This window comes from Vidua macroura, chromosome 3 (genome assembly GCF_024509145.1).
Source record: "Vidua macroura isolate BioBank_ID:100142 chromosome 3, ASM2450914v1, whole genome shotgun sequence".
Lineage (NCBI taxonomy): Eukaryota > Metazoa > Chordata > Aves > Passeriformes > Viduidae > Vidua > Vidua macroura.
In genome coordinates this window covers 18,939,402-18,953,664 of record NC_071573.1, presented here as the reverse complement: position 1 = coordinate 18,953,664, position 14,263 = coordinate 18,939,402, and the positions used below count along the sequence as shown (strand labels likewise).

At 32.1% G+C, this 14,263-nt stretch overlaps 1 protein-coding gene across 1 annotated transcript in view; it reads right to left on the bottom strand.

Moving 5' to 3' along the window:
* The window catches only part of DNAH8 (dynein axonemal heavy chain 8), a 119,339-nt gene that overhangs the window by 39,831 nt on the left and 65,245 nt on the right, over positions 1–14,263 (bottom strand). The window contains exons 53-64 of the mRNA XM_053973710.1: positions 12,546–12,783; positions 11,442–11,584; positions 10,767–10,901; positions 8,507–8,629; positions 7,281–7,494; positions 6,637–6,746; positions 5,858–6,021; positions 3,716–3,908; positions 3,177–3,299; positions 1,330–1,460; positions 898–1,051; positions 298–462 (exon numbers count right to left, since the gene is read on the bottom strand). Coding sequence (XP_053829685.1) covers positions 298–462; positions 898–1,051; positions 1,330–1,460; positions 3,177–3,299; positions 3,716–3,908; positions 5,858–6,021; positions 6,637–6,746; positions 7,281–7,494; positions 8,507–8,629; positions 10,767–10,901; positions 11,442–11,584; positions 12,546–12,783 — 1,893 coding nt within the window. The remainder of the gene's footprint in view (positions 1–297; positions 463–897; positions 1,052–1,329; positions 1,461–3,176; positions 3,300–3,715; positions 3,909–5,857; positions 6,022–6,636; positions 6,747–7,280; positions 7,495–8,506; positions 8,630–10,766; positions 10,902–11,441; positions 11,585–12,545; positions 12,784–14,263) is intronic.

Genomic DNA, 14,263 nt, shown 5'->3' with positions numbered 1-14,263 from the left:
AAAGCCATAATTTCACAAAAATACATTCACTGATATGTATTAGGAAAGAATATGTGAGAGGAAAAAAATAAAAATACTTTAACTTGTAAGAAATTATTTCACTTTTAAGTACTTTGCTGTTAAGTTCTCACAGCTGTACTACTACTTTTATTATCTCAGCAATTACAACTAGACTTCAGTAATCTTTTTATGCATCTTGAACTTCCTTAAAAACATAAAACTTGAATAATTATCTTATACCACATAGGCAAGTTTCCTAATGGAAGAAAGGAAAACAGATATGTAGAAAAAACTTACAGGAGAAAAGCAGAGGACAACATGCAAGTTCTTCTTTGCTCGACTTAAGAAGTACTCATAAAGATTGTCAAAGGTAGGAGGATGCCGAGGCAGCTCTTTTTTCATCACGGGTACTAATGATTGGGTGATTTCATCCAGTTCATCCCGAGCAAATAAATTAGAAATCTTTTTACAAAGTAAGAAATCTATAATTAATTGCATGCATGTCATTATTATAGAATTTATAAATATTTGCCTGTTTACATCTGTATCTCTCTCTCTCTCTGCATATACACAGTTTAGACTGAAAAAATCACAGGTTTAGGCTTACGAAACTCCATTGAAATCTAAGAAGTCCAACTCTGGAAGAGTATAGAATTTGAACTGGCAACCGAATCATCATTTAATAAAAGGCTACTGAAATACTAACTCCTTTTATATTCTCCTGGCTTACACTGAAATAATGAAACTACATATCCAGAGCACTCCTTACTTAAAATGTTGAAATATTTTAATCATTATTGATTCTACAATGTATTACCAAGACAAATAAAGTAGTGAGAACAAATTCTACAGTACCCTGCCTCTAGAGCACATTGCCTGTCAGGCTGAGACCCTTACCTCTCCTGAAGACAGCAGATTATTTACGTATTCCAAAAATGATTCCTCTTTTATCTCATTATCAGTGAAAATGAAGGTGATACCTTGTCCCTCCTGTCCAGCTGTTCTATACAATACTTTTAAATCTTCTGCCAGATTGGCTACATTATAGGATCTAGGAGAGATAAGGAACATTACCTGTTAATTCAAAAACAACGAAGAATACTGCTCTTTTTGGATTATAGTATTTTATAATAGCTAACACATGGTCTACCTTTTTCAAGTCAAAATAAATCCAATGTTGTATACAAACCATATAAAGGTGTATTGTTTTCAGTATTTTTCCAATGGTGACAAAATGAAAATTAAAAATAAGCAAAAAAGGAGAAAAACCTGTGGCCAAGTAAAAAGAAACGCCATAAAAGTAATTTATGTATTTCTTGCATTTCTTACCTGGTTAAAGTGATCTGAAATATTTTATATCCGGCAATGAAGGAAGCTAACTTTGAAAGACTTTGTTTTCCGGATCCACCAACTCCAACAAGTAAAGCATTTCCATATGCTGTCCGAATAATTCGGGAAACCTACAGAGGAAATAATAAAGAAAAATATCAGTAATAAATTTGAAAATTATTTAGCAAAATTAAAAAAACTATTATGCTGTATGCTTAATTTACTATAATGCAATGTAAAAATTATTTAAAGGATACTTGCAGAAAATTTTTCCTCAAAAGAACACTTTTAAATTCTTTAGGAATTTTGTGTGGCTAATGAAGAAGCTGCATATAAGAATATAGGATGGTTATAATCATAAATACATGAAAGGGGACATTTTGAGCTCCGGTTTATTTTGAAGACATCATCCTGAATGTGCTTAAAAATATCAATAAAAAGCTTTATCTAGAAGAACAAACATACTACTTTCCTAATATTAGGAAGACTTAACACAAACTGTGCTTCAGTGTTATCTTCTAGTCTATCTACTTTCAACATTTCTTCAGTGATAGTTTTCTTACCAAGTCCCCAGATACAAAAGTTGAATTAAAAATTTACTATTCTATTGCTTTTTGACACATATTCTTTGGGTTTATAATACTTTAGTGCACTATTAAGATTCTACATTATATTTTGGTCCACACGTAAATTATGCACAAAATTCAAAAGATTGGCATCTACATCAAGTGTTTGAAATATATTCATTTTTATCTTTTATAAAATTTTGCCTTATGGCACACTTCCCTCTGAGGTTTTCCAGATAAATATATTAAAGAAGTCTAAATATGAAATTATGTAGCTGACTAGATTTATTGTCACCTTAGGTAGAAAGGAGCCCTGCTGTCACTAATTGCATATCAAGGATACTCTGGCTAAAACTCGCCAGTAAAAATGGAATGTCAGAGGCTTTCAAGGTCGTCTGAAATGCACCTAGCATCATGTGAACCATATTTAAAAAGAAATTTATTTACTCCTGTTTAAATGCAAAGTAAACAAACATTTACTTCATTTGAGATGAACGAGAGAAAAAAAAAACCCTTTCTTTTGTTTTTGTTTCACTGTAACTTCTGTGTGTCTTTCAGCAATCAGATCATCCAATCAAAGTAATTCCTGAGACAGCACTTAAAGCTGAGCCACTAATCTCATACTTCACCTTCATTTAACTCCCATGAATCAAATTTTGATTTCAGATGAATTCTTTTTTTATACATTCCTTTCTCATTAGGAGAACAAATAATTCTTAGTCGAGACCTACACACTTCCCTAATTTCTACCCTACACACTGATTCTATTGCAGCCCTAATTTATATTTCCTTTCATGTCTCTCATCAGTCAGATTCTACCTCAGGTTGTTTTTGTCCCCTGCCAGGTACAGATACATTTGAAGTGTTCTCTGAATTCTAAATGATTAAAAATAATTTTATAATTTTATAGGTTGTTTTTGTCCCCTGCCAGGTACAGATACATTTGAAGTGTTCTCTGAATTCTAAATGATTAAAAATAATTTTATATAAACAATATAAATGTCTTTATTTATGATCTCACATTTCTTATTGAGGAAAATCTTCATCTGTCTGAATATATAGGAATTTAAATGGATATTTAAATAAGGAATTTATTATAAAACATGCAAACAGGTAAAATGATGATAGCTTTTTCTTAGTTCTCAAAAATGACCATGCAAAGATGGCAAAGCAGTTTGGGGGGAAGAATAGCTTTTCACAATGTGCCCTCTAAGAATAGCTTGTCCAAATAAAGAACACTGTTACAACAGTAAAACAAATAAAAAAGTAGCAATACCAAACCTTAATAAGATGTGTCATTGCATCCTTGAAAAACACCAAATCAAGAAATGACCCTCTAATATTTTCATTGTATTGTGACTGATATGCCCGCAATTTGTTACAAAGGAATTCATAGCTTGGAATCTGGGGGAAAAAAAAGAAAAAATCTGTAACACTAGTAGAGCACTTCAGAATTTTAGAACTCCCCTGATATTTTTACACAAACTGCAGTTTTATGTCTTGGCCATGTGTAATGATATTATCTTGCTAATTCACCATAATTATTGTAGTTGTGTTTATGCTGAAATTTTTTGCTTATGGTGGATGAAAAAAAAGAAGCAACAAGAACAGGAAAAAATAGACCACATTTATATGACATTATTAAATCTAACATCACTAAAATGATTTATTGCATGCTAACTAGGAAAATCTGGTTATATTTTCACAAAAGATTTTGTAGCTGTTCAACAAAACTTTCTGTATTGTATGAGTTTAGCAATATAGCACAAAAATTAAAGGAAAATTTTGGTGCCTAGTATTTGATGAGTAAAATTAAATACCTCCTCATAAACTTTTGGTGCTTGAAGCTCAGCATCTTCTGCTTCTTCACCAGTTGGTTCAGGTTCATCCCGTAAAAAATCTACAAAATACGGTTCAGCTTGGAGAACTTCACTTAAATCTGCCTCCACATATTCCTCAATTGTTTTATCAAGAGTTTTTTCAAACCAGGCTGTATCTTCAGGTGTATTAAACCTGAAAACCATAAATTAGTACAAATTTCAAAAAACATTTCTAGTTATATATAGAGAAAACAGGCAATTAAATAATAAGGAAAAAAAGCTAAGAGAAACAAAAAATACCAACTTGCAACATTTTAAAGAAAAATACGTATTAGACAATACATACTACACAGCAGTCACAGAAACAGATTAGGCAACATTCACAAAAATCAAGAGCTTCAATACAGTGACATGAAATATAAAACAAAATCATTTGATTTTCCAACTTCCACGAAGTATGAGACAATGACAGACTGTGTAATTTTTCAGATAAAAAAGGATGAAAAAGGATGAATGCTTTCCCAAATAACCATGGCTAAGTGAGCCTTTCATCTTTCAACCTGCAGTAGAACAGCATAATTTCTGGTATCATAACACTGCCAATGGAACTGCAATTAGACAAAGAATACTGAAAGGAAGGTATTATATACCACTACACTTCTTATACAAAAACCCATAATTAGCAGAGGAATACACATCGGGGTTGAGGAGACTAATTAAAGTCTGGAAACATATACTAGTGGCAACATTTCATTGTGTAAACAGCTTTATCTGCTTCCCTTAACAGTTTCAATCTGATTTTAATGCAGATCAGACCTTCGACTACTCTGCTTATGATTACCAGTGAAGCAATGAAGAATGCTATTTAGGAGTAACTGGCAAACATAAAAGACATGAACCACCTCATCCACACAAAAAGTTCATTGCAACTGTGAATGTCAAAGCACATAAAAAAGTAGTTTCCATATATTTACTTCTTTTTCTTTTCAGTGATACAACTGAGACGAAAGTAGAGCAAATGTGAAGAAGCCCAGTGCTGTGAGTTTTCAAATAAGACAAGCTAAATTGAAGAACTGTTATAAAGACAGCCTAGATATGCATTACATCATTATTGTTAGAGTTCTTTTGTAATGACATTATAATATTGACCACTAGGAAATTTAAAAGTAGCATGGAAATAGGGAATGCATGACTATGCTGTCTCTCTCCCTCTTTCTAATATATCTGTACAAATACATACCTTCCATGCATTTTTAAATTTACCACAATAAATTAAAAACATATATTGCTCCCAAATTTAGAGTAGAAAATCATACACTATATGATTCTGTATGATACTTCTGCCTTAGTAGAGCAGAACCTAGCTTTAAATAAAATTAAATATTTTCCCCCATCTCATATCACAGCACTCTGTTGCACACAAAAATGTATAGACATAAATTTTAGCAAATATGGACATTTCTATAATATTTAATAGTTCAGAGAGTAAGAAATATCAGACAAATATCACCACTGCTAATGTTTTGCGGTGGATGGACTTTCTCTGACCATGGACAAATAATTATAACTACCCACAGTAGTAGTGGGTATATGTCAGGCTTTTAGTAGCAGCTTTAGTGCTACATCTAGAATTTCACAAGAAATTGAATCACAATGAACAGAAAAATAATACTGGTCTCTGAGACATACAGGTCATAGTTATATCTGTTTTATGAATATTTTGAAAGAGATTTATAGGAAATGGGCCAATTTTTAGTCATAAGCATACAATCCTGTTTTTTTTTTCTGTGAGGAGAGTAAAGCAATTTTCATTTTTCCTATGTGTATAAATTTAGGACACCATAAAGTTCTCTTTTCTACAGTGGAATCAGCTGAGTACAATTGAAGTGGAAAAAAAAAAGTAGGTTAAAATATGTAATACGTAGATATTTTGATGTTTTCCATTCAGTTACTGGGTATCTATCAGTATATACCATGATATTTGTTGGAATAATACACCAATGCAGACTGCATGCAAAATAAGATAAAATTTTTCATATTGGCCTAATAAGATTTATAATATTTAGAAGTTTTACAGATGTATGAGTATAAATGAAGTAAATGGCTAAACCTACTGAATATAAAATGCTATAATTATTATACCTGTCAGCAATTACTCTGGTACATTCATGCTTAAAAAGTTTTAGGATAACAGTGCTGGTTTTGCATTCTTCTGCCTTTATAGTTAACATGCCTTGCCAAATTCTAGAAAGGTCTCGAAGGTTGAAGATGTAGTGAAATTTAGATGGTGTAGGTAACATCTTTGCCTAAAGAAAAGTATTGTTAATATTCAAAATCAGTAACACCTAGAAAGAGTCAATAATAATAAAATGTGTAACTTTATCATTAATAACACATATAAAACATACAAATAACAAAAAATACTAATTTTCACACATAATACTGTGGGAAGACTCTTTATAAGAAGTCACCAAGAGTATCGAATTGTTTGAAAGCAGGATCTATCACAAAATGTAGAACACCAAGACTTACAACATGTAATTTTTTCACCTGTTGCTCTGACTTTATAAATTAAAAATTATAATTTGTAAAGAATTTCACTCCCTGCCCCTTAGCTATGGAGATCAAAGCTTTGGGTAACATGAATTAACTTATAGGAATGAATTGACTGATATTTCCATTAATCTGTCTTCTATACTGAAATCTGATATTTTCCAGATTTCATCTCGAAATCATTGTAGCCCATCCTCTGATTTTTAAAATATTTTTTTAACTTTTCCTTTCCTTTTTTTTTAGGGGGTGGGGTGGGGTTTATTTGTTGTTGTTCAGGTTTTTCTTATAGATATGATCTTAGGGAATAGTTGCCTAAACTAAACAAATAGTCACTCTATTTAGAGATAAAACTTTCCTTGAATTTATACCTTTGTCCGCTGCCACAATATTCGTCCTGTTGAGACCAATTTTTCCACCATATCACATACTTCAGGGTTGAATTCTCTACAGGGATGAAAGTATCCATTGGCAATTATACCTGAAAACACAAGACGCAATAAACAATCTCAGCTTGTAGGATATAAGGTAGGTCATGAGCAAGACTAATAGGTGCTTATTTAAAACATTACTTGGTAAAACATAATTTAAAATTACAGATGAAATTATTTTTCTCTGTTTTCTATGGCTTTTCTGAATTAATATGGAAACATTGGGCAGTAAGTGCTGGGTTTCTGCCATAACCTGTATTAACAGAGACTCCAGAATTGAGAAATGTAGCAACAGAGTGCATCCCAGACAGTTCAGAGGTAGAATGTCAACCTACACAGAAATAGCAGAGCTCATAGTCTTCCAGGAAATGTCATTATTTTCTTAATATATGTTTGTCCAAAATTAGAAAGACAAGCATTTTGAGGATTTCATTTATCTTCCACAGCACTATTTTCGCTGTACCACAGCTTCAGTTGTTTTACTGGAAGAGCTCTGAATTCACATGATGAAAGTAAGAAAGCAAGTATACTTCTATAAATTTTAAGTCTATTGTGAAGGGAAATAAAACAAGAGAAAAAAGTACCAAAAATTTTGTCAATGGATGCGTTGGAGGGCAGTGTACAATTGAATACACAAAACTGTCTTTTCAAACGCTGGGGAATATCGTTACGACCTCCTCCAGGATGTATCATTGCTGCTATTACTTGTACATCTACAATTGTAAGGAAGTCTCCAGGTTTATCCAAGCTGTACATTCCTCTCATTTCCATCATCTGACGGACAATTTCATTTGTTATCTGTAAATTTAAGTAAGCTGTACAAATTAGAAATTTATGCAAAAAAAGAAGAAAATACAACATGATAATTTAACTTCTTTTTGCAATTCTACTAATCCATAGAGAAATAGTGTTACCTTAATCTAAAAACAGATTAAACTACCTTCCTTAGTAATATGGAAGATCTTGGTTTATGTGATTTTAAATGGCAGGAAAAATTTTTCAGAGCTCTACTGCCATATAATGTCAAGAAATTGTGTTTGTATTCTTTTGAACTAAACAAAATTAACAAAATTAACAAAATTAACTGGGGGGAAAAAGAATTTTGTTCCTTATTTTGTTGCTGGAAATTCAGATGTTCTAGATGTGCTTTTCAGCTCACTCTTGGGCCTCCTTTGAAGCAAAACAACTGATTCTTTCATGCTTCTTTTTGAAAGGTTATTCACTCTTCATTCCACTCTACAACTCCAGAGTTTGCCCCATAGCAAGTGCTCCAAAGATATTCAGCAAGCTTCATGTATGTTCTCACACACCCCACCAAAACCAACACATTTTATCACCAGTGACAAACCATTATTTCAGCCACAAACAAATATTCAGTCACAAACAAATATTTCAGCCATGTCTTGGGGCCATAATGCAAGACCTAGTGGAGGCCTTGAATTTTTCATATCCTTTATTTCTCTCTTCAAGGTATTGGCCTTTCTCTTGGTAGAAATTTATTTATTGGTGCTCTCAGAGTAATGTCAATCTTGAAATTGTTAATATGCTACTTTAGTATGGTGCTGATTTTTGTTTAATCTTAAAAAATAAGGAGTTGGAGATTATGTAAAATATGGCATCATTATATTACATCTCATCAGTAAATATAATTTGCTCTCTTTCTTTTTGTGCACAAGTGTGCCAAATTTATAAAGCATTTCCAATCATTAACAGTTCATTAAAATATATAAGAAGTCCACTGATTCTCATGCGTATATATATAAAAAGCACAACAATTTGAGAATAAGTAGTGAATATTTTAAAAGTTTACCTGATCTCCCCATTCATTGATAAATGGCATATTGATATCATCAATAAAAATAGTCATCTTTCTGCCCCCAGGAGGTCCATAAGTACTTCCAACACGTTTGTCCACATAACTCTCTATTGTCCTCTAAAAAGGTAAAGAAAGTTCTCATTTTATATCTAAAGCAACAATATTTAAAAGAAATTGTTGAAAAACCTGCTACAGCACTCAGCCAATGATTCCCTTTTTTTGTTAGCAGTTTCATCTTTAATCCTAGTATTAAGGAACCCAGTTCCTAAGGAATCCAATTCCTGTCCTGCAGCCCACCTCTGGCTATCAAAGATTTTTAAGAAGTTTCCAAACTTAGAAGTTATTATTTCATTATCATTATCATCATTCCCCTAACTAATATCACTTGTTTAGTATTTGCAATACAACTGCAAAGCACACAGAGGCAACCTAGGTTCCTTTAATTATGATTTCCCAGGTGTCTTGTGAGGGATATAATGCAAAACTTTAATATTTTGGTGGCAAGAAATAAGATGCAATAGCCAAGTAAGAATGATATATAACTTAAATGTTTCTTCAAAGTTTTACAGCTCTACAGTCCTTCTGTCTATACATAAACAATGACAGAAAAAAAGACCTTACAAGATGGTACCAGATGTTTTCCTTAGACAAGTAATGCTTTCTCCATAAAAGCACAAATGTCACCCTATATGAGTAATATAGCATGTGCTGTCATAAAGATGAAAGTATTTAAAATATTTTTGAAAGAGAAACTAGACACATTGTTTGTCCAATGGTTTTGCCCCATTTTTACAACAGGATATTGATGAGTATTTTAAGATACAGACATACAGAGAATATGTGATTAAGGTGAAAAAGAGAAACTGATAAGTGATTACATAAGTAATCAAGAACTTTGTAGCACGTCTAATGCATCCAAAATCACACAACTTTTCAAATAGCCTCAGAATAGTGGCTCAAAATTCAAAAAAGAAAAAAAAATTGAATGTAACTCTTTCAAGTGATTAGAAGCATTTCACCTGTTTTTCTGCTACATCTCTCCATTGGAAACCAGCAGAGTGAACCATTTCTTGAGCTAACTCGCCACTAAGAGACTCCTTCCTCTGGTACAGAGGATGTGTGAGAGGACCTTGGTGTGTCCTCTCACACATCCTCTGTGCCAGAGACGAGCAAGTCTGGGATTTCTTTCCAGGAATATTCCAAGGACCCATAATATGCTTAGTTGTTGTAGATGCTGGATGTACTTACCACACTTAGTAAAGGACACTGGGACAGAGATACAGACTGTTCAATAAGCCTTGCATGCATGAAAGGATGTCTGCCTTATTCTGTCTCATTTTGATACCAATCATGACCAGAGATCTTACACATAAGAATACCTGCTGGGAAAAACTCAGCAGCCATTCTGTGAGTCTGGAATTTTTAAATTTTTATTTAAAGGTGTATAATTCATCATTTTTCACCATTTGCTTAATTACATTTACATTAACTTCTTAAAAAAGATGCCTAATTTTGGAATGGAGTTTGTAAGACCTATTCCATGAATAGATTTTTCAATCAATAAATTTTCCAAAATGAATTATTTTTCCTACCAGAGCCTCATCACTATGAATTCATTGCTCTGAATTGGTAAAGAAGCCAATTTAACTTACAGAATCACATCCTTGCAAATTAGTAGTATCAAATCATATCACAGTGTTATAAAACATCCTTTCAATCACTTAAAAAAACTATGTACTGCACTTTTTTCTGTTTATATAGATTTTTACCAGTTACATTGGGTGAGAGAAATTTCTATGAAGTTGTCATGCTAGAGGTCTTTAAAGATTGAATTTCTGATGCTGTAGTTACTCCTGAGCTGAGCAAAAATAAAATTATCTAAAGGCTGAAATCAGTTCTTTATTTAACAAAAATTTAAATTAACACTATATACTAAAGAATCAGAAAAAAACCAAAGTATAACAAAATATCTAAGGAGAAAATCAAAGCTCTTTAACAAAAAAAAATCATTCTTAGAATTCCTAATGAAAAAACACACAGCAATCATGAATACATGTATCTCTATGTGAGTGGGTATATTTTACTCTGATCTGCAAAAAATATTTTTAATAGAATTTTCTGAAATGTTGAAGTGACTTAGACAAAAAAGATCCTTTAGAATTTAATTCTGAATCACTTATCATCATAATTAAGTACCCTTTATACACTTAGAAAGGAAATGGTATGCAAGATTGTTTAAAACCTATATTTTTACCTGAAACATAAATGGTTCTGTGGCAGACGAAAAGTTTAAACTTTTTGACAAATGCTCTTCTGGGTCATATCTCTTCATATATCCCTTAATCATGACTGTCTTCGCAGTCCCTTGTTCTCCAATGAGCAAAACAGCCTGTAACAGATATTTAAACCACATAAGTAATATCAAAACTTATATTTATATACATGTAACAGACCTCCTTTCAGAAAAGAATAGTTTCTGTGTCTATTTTTAAATGCTACATTTTTGACAGATTTTTCTTGTCTCCAGATGCACTGAGACCATATGTGTTTTTCATCCCACATAGATTCTCCAAGAAATTTCTTTGCAGAGGTAAAAGAGAAAGGAAGAAACAAGAATGTGCTAGAGGATTTTCTTCCAATTGCCAAACTTCTTCCAGTTTCTGACACATCTGCTGCAAGTCTCTTTTAGTGATGACCCTAAGAAGGCTCCCTGTAAATTCCTTCCTTTATATTTTAAAATATGGTTCTTACACAAAGATAATTACAGAGGATCCATGTTAAGAAAATAAAAATAAAGCAATATAATGATGCCCCTGGGAAGCAATGACTAGAAGATGAAGAACAACTGTAATATCCAGTTACTTCTGAAATAGTTTTCTATTTATTTTATATGGTAGGTATATACTAAAATATGTAATCCTGTACTTACTTTCTTTTGTTTTGCAATTGTGTTTATCAAAAACTGAGTCCTGGTATTATCAACATTTGGAACCAGAATAGATGCATAGTCTGGGACATGATCTGTTGGATAAACAAATTCCTGAACTCTTTTACTCCAGTGCTCCCAGGTACCTAAAATGACCCCCCCAAAAAAAAAAACAACCAACAAACCAAAGGAAAATTTAATAATATTCTGATCATGTTCAATATGTTCAATATTTCATTAATACAATAATTTTAAAATAGATATTATGGGTAGAATATGACAAAGTGTAAAAAGGAATAAATTTTCTCAAATCTGTCTAAAATGCATCTAAGAAAGGACATTCTTAGGTATGACCTCTAATTAGTCTACAATCCTACTAAATGTATTATTAAATTTATATATACTTATCTAAATAAAAACCCTAAGGAATGTTTACCTAGAAACTAATTCTCACATTGCTGATGAAAATTTACAGAACGTGGAAATATGGATTGCATATGTTTACACTAAATTAATGTTGCTGGCAAAAAGAAAAAGAATCTGGATATGAGAGAAATTCATTTCTTCAGAAGAGAATGTATTCTGTCAAGACAGTAAGTTTTTTGTGACAATGGTTCTGTGTGCTAGTTAAATTTAAAAAACTGTTCTAGAAAATAATACACTATTCAAAATAGCAAGAACCAAAATATCTCACTATTCTTATAATTCTATAACCTTTCAGATTTATGACCAGTTATTAAACATGAGTAATAATTACTAAGCAAAATTAAAATCATATTTTATTCCTTTAACAAAAACTACCACCTGTGAGAAAATTAAACATAAAATAAAATTAACCTGGACTAAACCAGCCTAAGCACAAATTATCTACAAATTGCAGGCTGCCTAAATTAATAGAAAAGTCATTTGTAAGAAAGAAATTTAAAAGAAATAATAAAATGTTATCAATGAGCACTCTATGTCTTGTCTCTGACTTCTCACATCCACAGATGTGCTGGTACTACACTGTCAAAAAACCTCAACTCATAGGACTGTATAATAAGGACTAAAGCAGTAATAGAGTTTTAAAATGGCAGTTTAAAAAACAATATTGGTTCTTTTTCTTACCACGATCAGTAACATAAAACTCATACATCGTTTGATTGCTGCCACGAGGGATTTTTGGTAAGTCTAATTTATTATCATGAGCTCTAATGAAGGCTTCAAGTTTATCTCGACTGTCCAGCTCCAAAAGGGCACCTAAACTCCACATTATTGCAAAGTTGAACAATTTATGCAGAAGTTGTGTAACTGATACACCACGTTCTTCCTTCAATGGAATCAAGCCCTCCAGAAGATTAATAGACTGAAAATATTTTAAAATATGCATTTAGAAAATATCACATAATCACTTTTTATTTACCTATATAAGTATGCACATCCATTATTTATATGTATTCAAAATTTAAATCAATACAGATTACAAAAAAAACACCAAACATAAAATTCAGAATAACACACCCAATAAAATTCATTAAAGAGAGCTATATAAAACTGAATAAAATTTTCAAAATTAGCTAGGTAATTTTATCATCAGTTATCCTTCTAAATTATGCCTACAAAATAAATGTCATTTATGAGCTAGGGTAACAAAACATCTTTTTAAGGGATTTTATAATATTCAGAACTCCAAGAATAAGTGAAGCCTAGCCATTTCTTTCCATTTTAAAACATGGAAGAATTTGCAGCATCTGTCTGATGTATTTATCTCCATTATGGTACAATTTATGTATCTAACACATTAACTTCTATTTTTCTATTTAAAAAAAATAGATTAAATTATTCTATTATGTGATTGCTTCACTCTGTTTCTAAGGAACTAGAGTCTAGATTCTAGAAAAACAATAACTTGTTATCTACAATTCTGAAATGTTGCTTAATGAATTTGGATGTTTGACTGTCTTAGGCAATCCCAATTGTACTCTCCTTCTATACAAGGCAGTATGCAGCATATTGTTTCAAAATATGTCTTTTTAACAGTGAAACAGATTTTCAGTCAGTTCTTGGAATTATGCTGTCTTGCATCTCATAATTGGAGTGGGAAGTAATACAGTAGCACATACTTCTAATGCTTGCCCAGTATCTCATTTGAAACAGTGGCCAAAAGTGGAGAAGAGTAAAAGAAAAAAAATCTCTCTTGGCTTGTGGTGGTGCTGAGGTAGTACTTCCTAGTGGTACCCTCTTTGGCTTGTGACTTTCTAAACAATACACACTTTTTCTGCTTTTATAATCCCATGTGGGTTTTTTCCACCCTGAAAATAGCAAGACAGGTCTTGAGCCTTCATAAACATTTATTGTCTATTACAACCTTTGGCAAGATGTCCCATAGGTCTGCTATTCATGGCATTGAACAGTTTGTTTTCCTCCTGTGTGAACTCCTTCATGCTTATCTTCACTGAATTTCATTTGCCATTTTATTGCCTATTTATTCAGTCTCATAAAGTCTGTCTACAGTTCTTCATGGTTAGTTGTTTTGTCCTTAATACCCTGAATAATCTAGTATCGTCAATAAATTTCTTCACCTAAAACTTTTCCAAACTGTTTATGAACATTTTGAACAGCACTGATCCCAGCAAAGTTGCCTCAGGATCGGTGATAACCTCTGTCCTTCCTAAGAACTGATAATCCAGTCACACATTTCCTATCTTCCAACACATTGTTTATCTGGAAATGAAATTCCTGTCTTCTGCTATTACTATTTAGCATCCATTTAAATGCCTGGTAAAGAACAATGTCAAACACCTTTGATCCTTCATGCAGACTGTATCAATCAGATCTCCTTTAGC